We start from the raw sequence: 19,198 nt of genomic DNA on the forward strand, positions 1-19,198 counted from the left end.
CTTGGTGATGGACACTGAAGCCCTCCACCCAATGTACAGTCTGGGCCATTGCCATCCTTATTGCTTCCTCCAAGTGTTGTTCAACATGGAGGAGCCCTGATTCATCAGCTGAGGGGGGAGCGGTACTTCGTAATCAGCAGGAGATTTCCTTGCCCATGTTTGACCTGATGCCATGAGACTTCATGGGGTCCGGAATCGATGTTGAGAACTCCCGAGGCAGCTCCCTCTTGACTGTATACCACTGTGCCTCCACCTCTGGTGTATGTGCCTTGCTGGTGGACATGCCCAGGGATGGTGACAGTGGTGCCTGGGACGTTATCTGTAAGATATGATTCCATGAGTATGACTATGTCAGGCTGTTGCTTGAATAGTCTATGTGTTAGCTCTCCCAATTTTGGCATAAGCCCATAGATACTTGTTTGAAGGACTTTGCAGGGTCGACAGGGTTGGATTTGCCATTGTCGTTTCTGGTGCCTATGTCGTTGCCGCGTGATCCGTCCGGTTTCATTCCTTTTTTGTAACGGTTTGATACAACTGAGTGGCTTGTTAGCCCATTGCCAGACGAGGTAAGGAAAGCAGATTTCCTTCCCTAAAGGACATTAGTGAATCAGATGGGTTTTTACGACGATCGACAATGGTTTCATGATTACCATTACCGAGACTTGTTTTTTTTAAAATTCCTTATTTATTAACTGAGTTTAAATTCCACCAGCTGCTGAGGTGGGATTCAAACCCGTGTCTCCAGAGCATTAGCCTGGGCCTCTGGGTTACTAGTCCAGCAGCATTACCACTACGATACCGCCTCCCTTCCATAGAGAGAGAACAATAGAGTTAACGTTTCAAGTTGATAATCTTCACTGAACCAGAAGATATTACATACTAACAGCTACAGATTTTTAAACAGGTACATAGCCATGGAAAAGGGTGCAAGAAAGTAAAGGCAAAAGAAACGGACCGTAATTGGGTGAAGGACATGAGAAGATAAAATGAGAGAAGTTGTGTTGGTGCAAGGCAAGAAGAGGCAATAGTGAAAGATGTCTTGCATTTATATAGCACTTTTCACTATCATTGGACATCCCAAAATGCGTTGCAGCCAATTAATACTTTTGAAGTGTAATCACTGTTATAGCAAAACACAACAGCCAATCTGCACACAGCAAGCTCCCATAAACAGCAGTGCAATAATGACCAGATTATCTGTTTTTAGTGATGTTAATTGAGAGATAAATATTGGCCGTGACACCAAGAATAACTCCCCTGGCCTTCTCTGAAGTAGTGCCTTGGGATCTTTTCTACCCACCTGAGAAAGCAGAACATTGTAATCAAAAGACGGTATCTCCATCTGCACAGTAATGCCTCAGTACTGCACTACAGTGTCAGCTTCGGTTTTTGTGCTCAAGTCCTAAAGTCGGACTGCAACCCATAACTTTCTGAGTCAGAGAGTCAAGGGTGCTGCCACTGAGCTGACACTCCAACATGGTGAGAAACTGGAGAAACAAAAGATGTGCCCAGTGGATGTGTGAATAATTACAGCGGAATAGCAAAGGGAAAAGAAAGCATTGAAAATCTGAGAGAATGGCCCAGGATTGTACTTAGAGCTCATCATCATCACTCCTGTCAGTTAATTATTTGTCCTCTACCTAATCAAAGACACTTTTCTCTTTCATGCCCTTTCCCTGTCTCTGCACCCACTTATTAGCTCTTCATCTTCATCTGTAACATCTCTGAGTTCTGAACAAAGGTTATTGATTTTAATAACTAACCCTCTGCTTCTCTTTCTACAAATGCTGCCTGACCTGCTGAGTGTTTCCAACATTTGCTGTGTTTACTTTGGATTTCCACCTGTAATACTTTGCATTTTATACAAATATTATATGTGTTTCAAACAGTCTATTTCTTGACGCAGGTTGTATGTATTTTTTTTATTTAGGTGTGGTAGCGCAGGCCAGGTCCGTCCTTGCCTGGCATGGAAGGTATAAGTTCTGTCCTACCTGTGGAAGTAGTACAAAAGTTCAAGACGGTGGTTACAAGAGGACATGCTTGATGGAAAACTGTCTGAGCCTCCAGGGTATTCATAATACTTGCTATCCACGTGTAGGTATGGGAAATATGTGCAAAGCAAGTTTTCCTCTGAATATTTATTCTGCTGAAAGATGACTACTGTTGTACAATCTTGGTTCGGTTTGCTGTCAGTTTATAAACTTAATTTTGCACTTTAATAAACTATGAAATTAGTCATTTTTAGAGCAGCACAGTAACTTAGCACATTGGGCAACTAGTGCTAGACAGCACAGAACAGGGGGATAAAGGTTTTGTCCTCTTCTCACTCAACAAAGTTCCTAATGTCAGTAGTGCTGTGAGAGGCTCAAAAACAAAGACATGTGAGATTCATTGGCACACTTTCTACACCTGGATCAGGGCAGCATTGACAGAAACCTGCTCGCAGAACAGCCAGAATTATCGCTTAGCCAAGAAATATCAGTGTTTGACAGGGGAGAAAGTAAATTGATTTCATATCAACAGAATTAAGTAATAGTGTTAGTTTTTATTCTAATTCATGCTGATCACGAATAAGAGGGGTGAGGCGTATTAGATAATGTTTCATGATAACTCCAAATTGGTCAAAATTTTAGAGAAAGTGGAACAGTGTACTAAGAACAAGTTATGCCTGCCCATCCAAGAAGTCATCACAATGTTGTGGATGAGATAGACTGTGGGAATTCTATGGATTGGTACTGATGCAGTTACTCCTTCTTGAATTAGTCTTGGAAGTCACAGCACAGCAAAACTGGTACATGTTTCAGTGCCTTTACACTATAGGTGTAAAGTCAGCACAACATTCCTGGTATAGTGAGAATTTAATATAGCAACAGGGGTCTCGCCTGCCGGCATCACCTACTTTCAGGAAAGCCCACCAAATTAAGTGCCAGTCAGCCACTTAACTGGGCAGTGGCAGATTAAGTTTTTTCTAATGAAATTAAATTCATGTGAAGTAGTGACAGATCAGGTCACAGTTTGAATGGTATAGATACATATTTTAGTTTTATTTCAATACATTTTTGTACCAAAGACTTTCTCTTTTGAAATTAACCAGAAAGCTCCCAAATTGCTTTTAAAAAATAAATAAACATGATATTACGTTTTCACCTCACCAACTAAATGTGTAACTAGCTCCACTGTGTGCAGAATGTTACATTGTAAGGGCCAATTCACATCTGCGCACTACTCTCCCATTAGTAACAGGTTGCACTGTCCATGAACTTCTGCCCATTAAAATGTATGGTTGGAATTCATGGGCTGCTTGCTGTAATTTGTTGGCACGTGCTGAGTGGCAGGTGATATATCTGCCAGTGTTGAACATCAGTAAAATAGGCATCATAGAGGCTGGATATAAATCTTCCTTTAGTACATTCCAATCTGGTGGATGTATTCAAGTGCTGAGATCACAGAGGATATAGCCAGATTTGTAGAGTGGACAAATAAGCAGCAGATTGAGTTTAATGCAGAGAACTGTAAAGCATATTAAGAATAAAAGAAGAGTGAAAGAGAACTATACCTTTATATGATCAGAGCTTTAGCAAAATTCACAGATAGAGACATCTAGAGTGATGCTACATAGATTTTTAAAGATGACAGTGCAAGCAGAAAAGGTCATTTACAAGAAAAAGCTAATAGAATCCCTGGTTTTATATGCAGGAAGTAATTTTGATTTTGTTCTAAATATGGTTATGCTGTAGGTCAAATATTTCATACAATTCTGCACAACCCATTTTATTTGAGCTTACCTTTATAAACCAATGGGGCAGAATTTAATATAGCAACAGGGATCTCGCCTGCCAGCATCACCTACTTTCAGGAAAGCCCACCAAATTAAGTGCCAATCAGCCACTTAACTGGGCAGTTGCAGACCTTCCCTAGGCAGAAATCTTGCCCACTGAGATCTGATAGCCAATCAGAGGCTAACAGCTCTGCATTGGCTGCTGCAAGTAATGCACCCACCCAAGGCCCAGGATTGGCAAGGGACCCAGGGAGAGGGGATCACAGGGAAGGAAGAGGAGGAAGTGTGGTGGGGGGGGGGGTCAGCAGGAAGGGCAAAGGAGTGGCTCTCAGTGGCCTCCCAAACCTTCCTGATGCAAGGTCCCTCAATCAGGCATGAGTGCCTGATAAAAAGGGACCACCCTCATACCAGCAGTAGTAGGATGAAGCCTTAAAGTGGACATCAATTGCCCACTTAAGGTCCTCAATTGGCAGCGGGACAGGTAATCATCCACAAGCCTCCACATCCCCCAGACTTAATTGGAGCAGAGGAGGGAAGGCGGCAGGGTCCCAACCACTTGGTCACCTGATTGCCCTGCCACCCAGAGAGGGCATTAAATTCCACCCATGGTCTCTCTTTTCCACTGTTGTTTGTTCTGTGACCTACCTATACTTGAAAGAAACAATTTCTGGTCTGATTCTTTTTGCCCAAATCAAGGAAGACTAATGTGGTCGTAGCACTTCTTCACATCTTCACATCTATCAGTTATCACACTGACAAGTAGAATGACTAGTTTCGGGCAAACATAGCAGATATTTTGCACACAGCAAGATCTCAAAAATAACAATGAGATGGATGGCATTGGAGAGAGGAATGTTGCGAGAACGCAAAGGTGAATTCAACATCCCAACGTTAATCCATGGTTGAGGAGATTGTGGATCAGAGAATTAAGGCTATAATGTTGTAGGCTGGTCTCTGATCCATGCTGTTTGAGTGGGGGCCAATACTGGAATTATGGGATTTCTGAATTTACCTCTTGGAGAACTCCCTGGTATTCCTCAGATAATGGATCAACAGATTCTAGCAACCATGTGAGCAGCTCGAGGCTGATGGCTCCTCCATTTCAATATCTTACCTAAAAGACATAACCACTCTGTCCTGCACTAGAGTACCAATCTAACTTACATACACAAATCTTGGGCCTGAATTTCATGCTTGACGTGCGCGCCAAGTGGGCAGGCCCGGAAGTGAACGTATTATCCGCTCCCAGGCGAGGTTGCGTTTCCAACATGATTTCATGCTGGGTGGCCAATTAAGGGTTTCCCAGCATGAAACGCATCTGCTCAATGGGTCGGATGGGCCAGTTGGGGGTGGGATCCTGTCAGGCGCCAGGTCCAATGGCGACCCAGTGGGCGATTGAAAAGTAGTAGAGGCAGCTCCCTGAAGGCTGCCAGGGGAGCTGCTTTGGAGTTGCCTGATGTTGGAGTTGTCTGGCGTTGTAGCTTTGGAGTTGTCTGACGAAACATTTTTTTCAGCAGCAATGGCATCTGCACCTGCTGGGCTTGCGAGGCTGGAGGGCAAGTCCTGTGGACACTCCCCCCACCCCTTGGATGAGTATCTAGGAATCCTCGTGGAGGAGGTTAGTGCCAGGCGGGACATCCTCATCTCCAGGGATAGCAAGAGGAGGCCACCACACCTGATCAAGAAAGCATTGGCAGAGGTGGCAGCCCAGGTCAGTGGCCATGATGTTGTGTAGCTTACATGGGTACCGTGCCACAAAAGATTCAACAATCTGCTGTGCTCTGCAAGGGTGAGTACCAAGTTGGCACGGATCTGTGTGGCGATGTGGTAACAGCCGGCCAACCACCGTGGTGCTCGGGTTTAAGAGTCTGAGTGCCAACTGTCAGTAATATCGGTGCTGGCCAAGGCGGTGATCTCTGGCTGCTTGGCCTGAATGCTTTGCGGGTTGAGGGCCACAACTTGATGTGCCCTGCAAGGTGTTCCTCAGGTGGTATTGGCCAGGCTGCAATGATGTTGCAGGTAGAGAGTGGAATAATCAATGCTCCCCTGTGCTTTCAGGAGAAGAGAAGCCATAACAACATCGAGAGATCAAGGACAGGCGGTGACCCCCCCCAGACCTGCTCACATTGACGAGGTATGAAGTGAGTGCCTTGGAGACGGAGTGCCAGTGCCCACTCGGTCCACTGGTAATGGAGAGGCAGGGGCGCTGATGAAGGTAAGAGTGCAGTACACAGATGTGAGCATTGGAGTATGTAAATATTCTTGTGTTGTCTCATCTGTAATGGAAACCTCAAACCTGGAGTCCCCATTGTTCATTGAAAGACTATGGCACCCATGTTGCAGAGCTCCATTGTCTCACCAGCCCACGTGGCATGCACAGTGACAGTGTGATGACTAATACTAATGATGTCAATTTTCTCCCCTAGAATCGCCATCCAGCCAATGAGTGCAGCATCCTGATGGGCCACCTTTGAGGCCAGAGGACCAGTGCCTGTCAGATGCACCTGCATCGCACCCCCTCTCTGCACCAGGCAGCGCAGATACCAGCACCTCAGTGGCATTAGATCGTCGGCTACAATGTCAGTGCACAGCGGTGAGGGCACAGCACACTTAAATGAGGAGCAAGCGGAGGTAGAGAGTGTCCAGGGTGCAGGCAGTTGGAGGACTGCTGGAGACAAGGACCATGTTGGGTCCAAGGCAGATGATGAGCTTCCGCAGTTGTCCATTAGGCGGCAAATGCTGGATGTCCAGTGGGATGCGCAGGAGGATCTGGCAGAGATTCCTGAGGGTTTGTGTGCCATGGTCTCTGTCATGGGGGAGTCTATGTGGAGCATGAGAAATGTATTGACCCTCATTGTCGAGCACGCTGCCTCCTCCATTGAGAGAGTGACGACTCTCATGGAGAGGCAGCTCCATGAACAGAAACAGGGGTTCCTGAGTTGCGCTCGGACCTCCAAGCCCTCACACAGGCACTGATCTCAGGAGGTCACTGCCAGTGGGAGAGATGGATTAGGCACCTAGTATCTCTGCTAGGTGCCCGTCCATCAATGGCAAGCAGGGAGGTCCAGACCAACCTCATGTTGGCACACGAGCTCCTTGTCATCTATGTGGGCTCCTCTCAGGGTGCTCTGGATAATGGCAACAGCTCCTTTGTCCCTCTGCTAGTGACTGGCATCTGATGAGGTTGTGATGACTGAGGAGTGTCCAGCTGGGGCGCTGGCCACACCCTCCCAGCAGGGGCCTGCACACCCTCCACCGGCCAGAGGACAACCGCCAAGGTTATCAAGGCCCACTCAGCAGGCTGCCTCCAGTGCCACTGCCAGTGAGGGGTGGGGGTCCCAAAGACACAGCGCTCACATATATAAGTTTAAGGCACCGTGAGCACAAGATCGTCTGTTCTGCCATGTTTTGTTAATTTGTTTAGTGCTGTGACCATTAACACCTTATATTGTTATGTTCATTTTCTGTGAGTGCCAACATTATATAAATTTTATTTTTGTGTTAATGACCTGAGTATGTTTCACTTGTTTTGTAGGTGCAGGGCACACCAGTATCTCATACTCGACATGAGTGGCTCTAAACTTTATTGCACCGGTACTGAGTGGACTTTGGAACAGATCTTTTCAAACATTCAGTAAGGAGGCAGCACCCCTGGCATGAGGTGGCAGCAGTGCCTAGGCAGCCTAGCTGAAGGAGTGTTGAATCAAGGCCTCCCTGGTGTCCCTGCCTCCCTGAAGGATCTGGAGGTCTGCCTCCACGTCCTCACCATATTCTTCCCTGGCTCCTCCTCTTCTGATCCACCACTGGAGTCATCATCTGTGGCCTGTGGAGCTGCTTCAAGATCCTCTTCCTCCAGTGGGTCCCCCTTGCCAGAGCCAGATTGCGGAGAGCGCAGCATGCAACCACTATCAGAGACACATGCTCTGGGGGGCATTGTAGTGCACCCACTGAACAGTCCAGGTATCTGAATCTCATCTTCAGCAGACCAATGGTCCTCTCTATCATGGCCCTAATGGAGGCATGGATCCTATTATAACTCTGCTGTGGTTTTGTTCTTGGGTGCTGGAGAGGCATCATAAGCCACCTTTTCAATGGATAGCTCTTGTCACCCAGCAGCCATCCATGCAGTCGAGCTGAAGCCATGAACAGCCTTGGCACCTGTGGGTGCTCACCCGCTGGTGCCTTGGTGGCCATATGTGTGCAATCGATGGCACCCTGGATGAGGTGGAACCCAGCAATCGCAGTGAAGCCTTTGAGTCGCTGTGTCTGGCTGGCCTCGTCCATCCAGAAATGAATACATGCCATTACCCGCCTGAACAGAGAGGGCGTCAGTCACCAGCTTGACACAGTTATGGACAGCTGTTTGGGACACTCCACACAGATCCCCCACTGACCCCTGGAAAGAGCTGGAGGCATAGATGTTGACGGCCACCGTTACCTTCAGAGCCACTGACATGGGATGACCACCCACACAGTTGGAGATGATCTCAGGCCCAATCATCTAACATATAGAGGTCACAGTCTCCCTGGAGAGGCAGAACCTCCTTTGGCATTGCACCTCGGACATATTGAGGTAGCTGCACCGTTGCCTGTAAACCCTGGCAGCAGGATAGTGTCCTTCTGCGGCCCCTTCAGCCCTGGCCTTCTTGCTGGCACTGCGCCCCTTGTGCCTGCACCTCTCCCCTCACAGGTCGCTTCCTTGGACGCTGCCCATGGACACCTGCCCTCCTCTCCTTCTGGCCCTCTCTTTCTCCTCAAAGAAAGTACTACCAGTGGACTAAACAATCCCCATTACCAAGGTAACAGGAGGCTGTCTGGTGGCTGGAAGGGTCCACACAGTATAAATCCTCCAGGGGCCCCGGAGACACCAATGAGCCCTGAAATGAAGGCTAGCAATGCAAAGACTGAAGCTCAAAACAGATAAAGCTGTCAAGTTTCACTAAGCAACCAGCAGCAAACTATCTCCTAAACTCCTCACTAATCACAATGGCAATGCTACAGACCCTTTTTATCCTTGGATGAGGTTTCATTCAAAACAGGCTGCCCACCTGCCCCTTTTGCCCATGTGACAAGCATGAAATTGCATGGACAAATCTTGGACAAAAGGGTTTTTAATGGCCTTAATTGGCCCTTTAATTGTCGGCGGGCACGGCTCCAACTCCTGCACGCGCCCACTGACCTCAATATTGCTCGCATGCGCAGTGACATCGGGATGCACGCCCAACGTCATTTCGCACAATTTCACGCTTGTTCAGGTCGGGCGAGCACCCACCCGATCAATGTAAAATTCCGAAACAAAAACAAAAATTGCTGGAAAAACTGGGCAGGTCTGACAGCATCTGTGGAGAAAAAGACAGAGTTAACATTTCAAATCCATATGACTCATCTTCAGTAAAATTCTGGCCTTGGTGTACAGCTTGAGTCCCTATCTTCTCACTCTGAGGCAAGAGCCTTACCCAAGTACCAAGCTTTGTGAGGTTCATCCACCTTAAGCTTCTCTTGATTCCTGCTGTCATATTTTCAATCACTTCCATTTATGGAACAAAGGCTGTATTGCATAACTGACTGTGTGGAGTATTCTGGTGTATCGTGGGCACCTTTTAAAAGCATTTATCAGGTTAAGGCATGCATACACTTTATAAAACCATTATGATATTTTTACATTCTGCAGATCCAGTTGTAATAATGCTGGTCATTCATCCTGATGGCAATAATTGTCTTCTGGGAAGACAGAAGCGTTACCCTCCAGGAATGTTTTCCTGTCTGGCAGGATTTATTGAACCAGGTGAGAGAAGGTTTCATGTCATATGAAAAAATCAATTTTGCTGTTTTGAGATGTCTTATGAAAGCGATATGGTTTAACAAGCTTGGAAAAAGTGATGTATTTGATTGCTTGGTCTTATAATGTTGTAGCTCTACTGCTTTATGACAGGTTTCTCAGAAATAGCCAGATCAAGGAAAATAATATATAATAGGTCCCTTAACTTAGCCGAGACAGTTATAGTTCACATCCTCAATGGTCACCGTTTTCAAGTCAATGTTACTATAACATTAGAAGTAATCTATTTATTTTAGACAGTTATTAAAATAATGCCTCTCAGAAAATGTACACAAATCACTAATAGTAGTGTTTGCGCAAACTAATAAGGTCATAAAAAATGCAAACCAAGCACTGAGGTTAATTTCAATGGAGGGAAAAGTGAAAAACAGAGCAGTTACATTAAACTTGTATAAAACCTTGGTCTAGATTCTCAAGTTTATTCCCTCATATTAATGTTAAGCAATAGTTTTGTGTATACAGAATCACACTTAAGGGATATTTTGTTTATAGTGAATGAATAGGTCAAATATTGTTTTCATTACGTATCAAACAGATATTTTAGTGTATATCTTATATACATAAAAAATGCAAACCAAGCACTGAGGTTAATTTCTATGGAGAGAAAAGTGAAAAACAGAGTAGTTACATTAAACTTGTGTAAAACCTTGTTCTAAATTCTGCGTGATCTTGGACTCCACAGTATTAAAAGGACATAGGGGCACTGGAGAAAATGCAAAAAAAGATTTACAAGAATAGTACCAAAGCTGGGAGGTTATACTAATCAGGAAAGTTTGAACAGGCTGGGGCTGCTTTCATTGAGAAGATAAAGCTGAAGGGTTACCTGATCAAGGTGATAGGGGAAATGTGGGGAAAATGTTTCCACTCATGGAGGATACCAAAACTAGGGGCCATAAATATATAAGATATACACTAAAATATCTGTTAAGGAATTCAGAAGAAACTTTTTTTTCCCTGGGAGTGGACAGCATGTGGAACTCACATAAACACTTGGACCATTTCAACCAAATGAACTGTCTCTGGGCTGTACATTCTATGTAATTCTATGTAAAATCTAAGTTTATGTGTGATAATCAAGGTTTGAATCACTGAATACAATCTCCAAAGCCTATGTATAAATCCCAGAGTGCCATGTAATGAAAACAAAATTTGACCTATTCATTCACTATAAACAAACATCCCTTAAGTGTGATTCTGTATACACAAAACTATTGCTTAAAATTGATATGAGGGAATAAACTTGAGAATCTAGATCATGTACAATTTTGACGAAGAATACAGATATTTGGGGAGAGGAAAGAAATCGTAGTTTAGAGAAATCATGGAGGAAAAGGTTTATACCTCTTTAGTAGTTAGAATGGGATTCAGTTTGTGTTTGCTACTTTAAGTGTAGTATTTGAAATAAAGCAACAACCCCTCCGTTTCTAGTGAACATCCAAAAGCTGATGCCAGCAGATCTAACTTTTTACTTTAATTTCCCACCACTATAAGCTGATAGTAACAGAACATTTTTGTTTTCCATAACAAGAACCAGTGAATAACCTTAAGCGTTTAACAGGCTTGCTCGTTGATATAAAAAAAAATCTACAACACATCTGGTGTTTCACATAAATTTATTTTTCAAGTCCAAAACAGAACTCCACGATCTTTTTGACAGCGCTGATTTTATGGTGGAAAATAGGTGATGAAATAATTGAGTCAATGGCATCCAAAACTGGGATCTTGGTTAACTGAAGAGGACAGTTAAAAGCCTTCAGGAGAGCAGAGCCAAGTAATAGATTGGACAGATAGATATGAGATGAAACTGAGGCAGGAGTAGGAGGGAAAATATGCACTAAATGGCAAAATTTTAAAAAAAGAGCAGGGAAATTTAAACACTTAGGCATGAGAGCCCTCTGTCGTTACAAAAATGGCGCAAGAAACAGAAATATGGAAGTCCTGCCTCAAACACGGCACCGATCATTTTTGCGGGGGTGGGAACGGGGCCGGGTTGTGATCCACGCATATGTGTTTCGTAGAGATAGTTGCCCTTAAAAAACAGCAGCTGCCTCCAGTCATGATTGATTTTCATTAGCTAAGAGTGGGAAAAATGGCATGTGCAAATTAGACCTGGTAGAAGCAGGTCTAAACTTTGCAGAATCCTTTGGAGAGGTGGGGTGCCCTTTTGGAGAGGTAGGGTACTCCTTTGGATATGGTTCCAGGACACCTTTCTGGGAGGTCAGGTGCCCTTTGGGAGAGGTAAATTGCCCTATGGGAGAGGTAAGTTGCCCTTTGGGATAGTTAAAAGTGGACATGAATGTGCATAACCTCATTGGAATTGTCAAGATGAACTGTCAAAAGCAACTGTCAGGCTGTCAAGGCGGTTAAAACTCCAGCCTTTTAAAACTTTGAAAAAAAAACTTGTAGTGTTAAAGAAAATTGCTTGCTATTTCACTCTGTTGACAAACGCCAGAAGGTTATCATTATTGGATTTTTGCTGCATGACTGACTTCACAGCCTTCCATTATCACCACTGGATGCCTTCCATTTTGCAGTTTTATTGACAGCTCCAAGTGGTTATAGATTCTTTGAAGTGAGACTATGAACTTCACTGCTTGTTTTTATAGGGGATTAAGCACTTGCATGAAATATTTGTTGTTCTTGTTATGATCCCAGCTGATGTTACTACTGGACAAGTCAGATCCCAGGATGGAGCCTGGCTTGATAGATCCTACCTTTACTTTGTGTTTAGAAACATGGAGGGCGGCCACTGAACCAAGTCACATGGTCTGCTGATGAACTTTTAACAAAAGAACAAAATGTTTATTTAAGAAGAACAGTGAACTATATTACACTACTCCTTCACCCACAAGTATACCTTTACAGATTATATACAGATTTGTAAGGATAACACAAGTTACAAAATCTATCTTATACTCTAATGTTCACAGTAAGTACACCATCCATTTAAACCAATAGGCAACACACCACACTCTGAAACCAAGTGACAGATGCCACCCAAAGCAGATGCTATGGATCTCTCATCAACTCCCCAGTCACTTGTCACTATGAGCTAACCAGTCTCCACTGAAACTCTGGGTGGAATCCTCCCAGATTTGCACTAAGTGCATAGTGGGCTGGACAAAGAACGCTTCAACCACCGACCACAATGACAGCTTTTCAAGCCATATCATCCCAGTGCCGCTTCATCAATCATGCATTCCTGGGATGTGCACAGTTTCAATGGCAGGCAGGCTCTCATTTGCCCACCACGCTGTCACCTCGCCGTTTCTTCGCACTGAGTGCCATATTTAAAGTGCAGCCACGTGCATACCTCTTAATGCTTCCAGCCCAGGACTGCTGCACAGAAAACATGGCCCTGACAGGCAAGAAGACTGCAGCCCCCTGAATCAGTGATGCGTCCCTGGAACGCCTTTTGGATGCCGTGGAGGCCTGCCGTGATGTCCTCTACCACTGATCTGGTCGCAGGAGGTCCTGCAATCTCATCACCCTGGTTTGGTGATCAGTGTTGATGCTGCACAGAAGAGGTTGGCCATCCAATGCAGAAAGAGAATAAATGATCTCATCCGTGCCGCCAGGGTATGGCAACCATCTCATCATTCTAAACTCACAAGCCCATCACACAATCACTGGCATCTCTCACTACTAACTCAAGGGACACCACCACTCACTCTCTCACACACACACACACGCCCTCACATCTCCATCTGGCCTCATCTCCTCTGGAGACTGCCTCCTCAGCCCTCATCATCTTGAGGCCACTTGCACAGATCAACTCTGGACAGTAGCCCCCATACAAACTCTGGGATACCCCCTTCCTCAGTACAGCCACCACCCTGCAGCCTCTTCCCTTGCCTGAGGCCACTTCCCCCACTTCCCCGAGTTGATCAACTCGCGCCCCCATACAAACTCTGGGATACTCCCTTCTTCAGTACAGCCACCACCCTGCAGCCTCTTCCCTTGCTTGAGGCCACTTCCCCCATTTCCCCGAGCAAACCCTAGCCCTGCAGCCATTGAAAAGTCAATCCTGCATTATGGCTGGTCTGTTAGGTGGAGACCTGCCCACGAACCCACCTGAATATGATGTGGTGCTGTCTGTGAAGCTGATGACAGCGAGGTAGGCAAACAAACCTCGAAGTCACGAGCAAAGTGCAGCTCAACAGGTTTACATCGCTCATGTACAGTTGTGAAACGTGTAGGTGTCCAATCACTCCGACATGCTCAGATGATCCAGCATGGGGGGATGATTCCGGCAGACTAGGCTCATAATAATATGCAGATTTATTACAAGGAAGCTCCCGACGTCTGATGGAGGGAAATACATCCTGCCATTAACGGGCAGAACGGACGATTGCAAGCTGGTTTCACAACATTGTGAAACTGATTTTTGGCCCTCTCGCCATATTGTCCACTCACACCACCAAACAAACCCACCCTCAACGGGCATGGAAAATTGTCTTTCACTTGGACATCTTCAACAAGGATTCACCTTCAGGATTTCGATCTCTCCTTCCGATATTTCTATCCCCGGATCACCACATGCATTTAAGCTTCACCTTCCATGCACTGTCTCAGATACTCAGCCATGTCAACAGAACACCAATGCTTTACAGGCTTGTAGAAAGGATTCACCAATCTTTGGCTGTCTCCTCAGACCTCCTGGCTTCTCTCGAGCCCTCTTTGCTTTGATTCTGCTCCCTGCAGCTTTCTCCCTTTAATTTGGAGCCTATTCCGCTGCTCCTTACTTTAATTTCACTGAACAGAACCTTTTTCAGATTTTTGTTCTTTTCCTTTGACTAGAAGGTCTCCTTGGGATCTCATTCTGTCCCACTCCCCGTTTCTGGACCTTTCTTTTTTTCTTTTGGGAAGTGTGCTCTCTGCAGCTCCTGTCTTGCCTACTCTGGCAGTTTCTGTGGAAATGGTCCAAACCACTGGCATCAACCTGCTTTTCTGTTTTTCCCTGTCTCTGTGGGCCCCCTGTTGCTAGGCAACAGCACAGTTTTCCCTACTTTGTTTTAATTTCCCTGAGCTACCTCAAGGGTCATACAACTTTATTAAAATATCAGATGCACAAACAGCTCTAGATCTGCTGACTCCCTTTCACAGAGAAAACTTTAAATGAAACTAGATGCAGGTTTCACCCTTTTAACCCACAAGTAAAAAAAATTAAACTAAATTTAAACTTAAAGCTTTGGCTTATCCCTAACACACAGAAATACACATATAACTTACTTAAAACTATCTGTAGTTCCTAACATTATAAGGGATTATGCAGTTGAAGGAATGTAACTGTAGTGAAGTTTTTTTTAATGAATGAGAGTTTCTTTTAAAATAAAGTCTGTAATAAATACTTAGAACTTTATTTTACTTAAACTCAGCATGGCACCTAATGTCGGCCCATAGTGGATACTGGAGGAGTTGGCATGGTAGGTGTAAGGGAAAAAGGTGGTGGGTGGGGGACATGGGTTGGCATGAGTTGTCACTAAGCTGGCCCAGCAGCTATAAAGGACCATAGGGTGAGAGCATAGGTTAGCATGGAGGGTACAAGGGGTCATGGGGGTGAATGGGGGACAAAGGTTGCCATGGAGGGTATGAGAGGCCATAGGGCATGAGTAGAGGGTATGAGGTTCCTTGGGTTGGCAATGGATGATGCATGGGGAGTGTGTGAGGGCTGGAGGGCTGTTTTTGTTTCAATGCATTTTTTAAAATCTTTGACAAAGTGCTGGCACACCGAGGCAGGCCTTCTGCCCAGCCCACCGCCACACCCAGCAGCCTCCCCACTCGTCCTGGGGTCACCCAGCCCAATTCCCAGAGAATCCCACCACCCCAGAATGATAATCCCTAGTTCCAGTGCACCTTCTCCCAGGTTGTGTTTGAGGAGCTGAGATATGTCCTGGGTGGGGAGCAAAGGTTCAGGCCCTAGATACACAAGTCTATATAAGTGGAAGGATGGAATGATAAAACAGTGAAAAGGCATACAGATTCCTTGATTTGATAAGCATGGGCATAGAGTACACAAACAAGGAGATAATGCTAAATCTGTAGTGATCACTGGTTAGACTATGGTTAGCATTGTGTCCATTTTTGGGCACAGTACTTAGGAAGCATGTCAACATCATAGAGAGGAAATTTACTTTGAAGATACCATGAATGAGAAGTTTTCATTATGAAGATAGAAGAACAAATATATTTTTCTCACTAGTGTATAGACAGTTTAAAGGATTAATAGTTACGGTATTCAATATTATAAAAGATCTTCTAAAAGGAAGTAAAAGGAAATTTTCCATTAGTCAGCAAAACTAATAGTTGGAGGACATGAATGTAAGATGATTAAAAGAACAAAAGGAAAATGTTGCTCAGACATAGGGAGGCCTAACAGAAACTGTGGTTGAAGTAGGAGCAATTATGTTGGTTTTTTTTAACCGAAGTGGATAAATATTTCAAAAAAGCTAAACAACAACAACTTGTATTTATATAGCTCCTTTAGCGTAATAAAATGTCCCATGTTGCTTCACAGAAAATATTATAAAACAAAATATGGCACTGAGCCACACAAAGAGAAATTAGGGCAGATGAGCAAAAGCTTAGTCAAAGAAGTAGAGTTTAAGGAGGAAAAGGAGACGGAGGGGTTTCAGGAGAGAATTTCAGAGCTCAAGGCCTTGGCAGCTGAAGACATGGCCACCAGTGGTGGAGTGATTAAAACCATTGTTATGATGCGGCAGATGATGTGTGCCAGGCGGATCAGATCCACGAGGGAAACTTTATCACGCGATCACAATGGGCAGAATTTTCCCCCTGTTGGGGGGTAAGTTCAGGAGCGGGCGCATGTGGGCGCGCGCCGCCATTTTACATGAGCGGGCCAATTAAGGCCCACCCAGCGTGACTTCTGTCAGGAAGCGCTATGCGCTCCCTATGCAGACGGGGGGGGGGGGGGGGGGGGGTGGCGGGGGGGGCGGGCCCTAAGCCGAGAGTGCACATTTTCGTGCATGCGTGCAAAAGAGCGCACCCATCTCCCTGAAGTTAAGTGCTGCCTCAGGGAGATTGGCTCCAAATTCAAAAATGTTAAATATAGAAAAATAAAATTTCCCCGACATGTGCCCTCATGTGACAATGTCACATGAGTTGGGACGTGTCCATCACTTTTAATTAAACTTTTATTACATTTTTAAAAATGTACATGAAACATCATCCCACCCGTGGATGAGATTTCATGCTTTTTCTAAAGCCAGCCAGGGTTCCCAGCCTTAAGGTTGGACGGGCAGGTCTATTAGCTAGTCTAATTACTTTTTAAATGGCCTCAGTAGGCCGTTGACAGGTCGGCAGGCGCACAGCTGATTTGGCTGCGCCCCCGCTGACCTGCAAATTGAAATGGCACGGGGTGACGATGCCCCGCCCCCCCCTTGCCGACCTCAATATCCTGCCCAATGATTTTGCAGTTTGTAGTTATTTCAAGATGTATGCCCTGAATTCAGCAGTAACAAGACCACCAAGACTTTAGAAATTTTTTAGAAAACTAAACTAAACATTTATTAACCAAAGAAAAAATTTAAAGCACATTACACAGGTCTACAAGTTGCCACTATAATAACTCCTAAAACGCCCAAATAATATGGCTTCCATTTACACCCCTGGTAAGGCAACAATAAAAACAAATAGATTTAAACAGACCCAGGCAAGTCAACATGAAACCCCTGGACAGTAGAATTCAAAGTAACTTTTCCCAGCTCGGTTTCTGTAGACAGCAGCTTAATGCACAAATACTGGAGGCTTTTCACACTTCTAGTAGATCTTACAATGTCTTCCTTTCTGACACATAGCCTCTTCTCCTTTATACGTGTTTCTCCCTTTTAATGCAAATCCCATTGTTCCCATATGTCTTTGGAACTTTACCTTTCTCATAATATGAATCTTTTCATGGTGCTAAAACTATCAGTAACCTTTGGGAAAACTAAACATACTGCTTGGCCTAGTTTCTCTGGCTAGGTGTAACATCCGACCATCTCTGAAATTCAAACTATCTTGATTTATTTACAAAGTCTCCTAACCTCACATCCTGAAACCCCAGCCATGTTTATGTAATTAGCATTTCACACCTAGCTTCTTTTGATGAGTCAAAGCTTCCAGACCAGTTGTCTCCAATTCAATTAAATCTCACACACACACACACATACTATCTAAACCCCACTATTAACCTACTTTTACAATAAATCACAATAACGTTATGAGAATTATTATACTTTCATGACAGTCATGCTCAAGAGACCAAATTAGAGGAACTTGAAAAGTTGTGGTGCTGGAGATTACAGAGATAGGGAGGGATTGGAAAAAAATGGACAAGAATTTTAACATTGAGGCTTTGTTTACTGGGAGCCAGTGTAGGTCTACAAGTACAGGGGTGATGGATGAACATAACTTAGTGGGAATTAGGACACAGGCAGCAAAGTTTTGGGTGACCTCAGAGTTACAGAAGATAGAATGTGGGAGCTCTGACGAAGAGTTCCTCTGGGCAGTGTCCTCAGCCCAACCATCTTCATAAACACTAGGCACAGAAATGCCGCACTTTGTTGTTGTAAGATAGTGTTTGCTTCATCAATGACCTTCCTTCCATCATAAGGTTAAAAGTGGGGATGTTCGCTGATGATTACACAATGTTCAGCACCATTAGCGACTCCTCAGATACTGAAGCAGTCCATGTCCAAATGCAGAAAGACCTGGACAATATCCAGGCTTGGGCTGACAAGTGGTAAGTGACATTCGTGCCACACAAGTGTCAGGCAATGACCATCTCCAACAAGAGAGAATCCAACCATCATCCTTGATGTTCATTGGCATTACCATCACTGAATCCCTCCATTATCAACATCCTGGGGGTTACCATTTAACAGAAACTGAACTGGACTAGACATATAAATACTGTGGCTACAAGAGCAGGTCAGAGGTTAGGCATCGTGTGACGAGTAAGCCACCTCCTGACTCCCCAAAGCTTGTCCGCCATCTACAAGGCACAAGTCAGGAGTGTGATGGTATACTCCCCATTAGCCTGGATGAGAGCAGCTCCCACGACACTCAAGAAGCTTGACACCGTCCAGGACAAAGCAACCCACTTGATTTGCATCACATCCACAAACATTCGCTTCCTCTACCACCAATGCACAGTAGCAGCAGTGTGTACCATCTACAAGATGCACTGCAGGAATTTGCCAAGGCTCCTTCGACAGCACCTTTCAAACCCACCACCACTACCATCTAAAAAGACAAGGGCAGCAGATAGATGGGAACACCAACACCTAGAAGTTTCCCTCCAAGTCACTCACCATCCTGACTTGGAAATATTTCACCGTTCCTTCACTGTCATTGGGTCAAAATCCTGGAACTCCCTCCCTAACAGCACTGTAGGTGTACCTGCACCACATGGACTGTAGTGGTTCAATAAAGTAGCTCACCACCACCTTCTCAAGGCTAACTAGGGATGGGCAGTGAATGTTGATCCAGCCAGCAAAGCCCACATCCCGTGAATGAATTTTTAAAAGTCATACATTCGAAAAGTTAGCTCTGTTTCTCTCTTGACAAATGTTGCCTGA

The 19,198-nt window shown here is 44.8% G+C and overlaps 1 protein-coding gene across 5 annotated transcripts in view; it reads left to right on the forward strand.

Annotated features, from left to right (window-relative positions):
* The window catches only part of nudt12 (nudix (nucleoside diphosphate linked moiety X)-type motif 12), a 51,163-nt gene that overhangs the window by 13,322 nt on the left and 18,643 nt on the right, over window positions 1-19,198 (forward strand). For 2 of the 5 annotated variants that reach the window (XM_041186316.1, XM_041186317.1), the window contains exons 4-5: window positions 1,931-2,098; window positions 9,450-9,563. In XM_041186316.1, coding sequence (XP_041042250.1) covers window positions 1,931-2,098; window positions 9,450-9,563 — 282 coding nt within the window. Of the gene's footprint in view, window positions 1-1,930; window positions 2,099-5,295; window positions 5,490-5,836; window positions 5,994-6,204; window positions 6,447-9,449; window positions 9,564-19,198 lie in introns of those variants that run through there. The other 3 variants (XR_005942830.1, XR_005942829.1, XR_005942831.1) reach the window with 3 other exon arrangements.

Source organism: Carcharodon carcharias, chromosome 4 (genome assembly GCF_017639515.1).
Source record: "Carcharodon carcharias isolate sCarCar2 chromosome 4, sCarCar2.pri, whole genome shotgun sequence".
Taxonomy (NCBI): Eukaryota; Metazoa; Chordata; class Chondrichthyes; order Lamniformes; family Lamnidae; genus Carcharodon; species Carcharodon carcharias.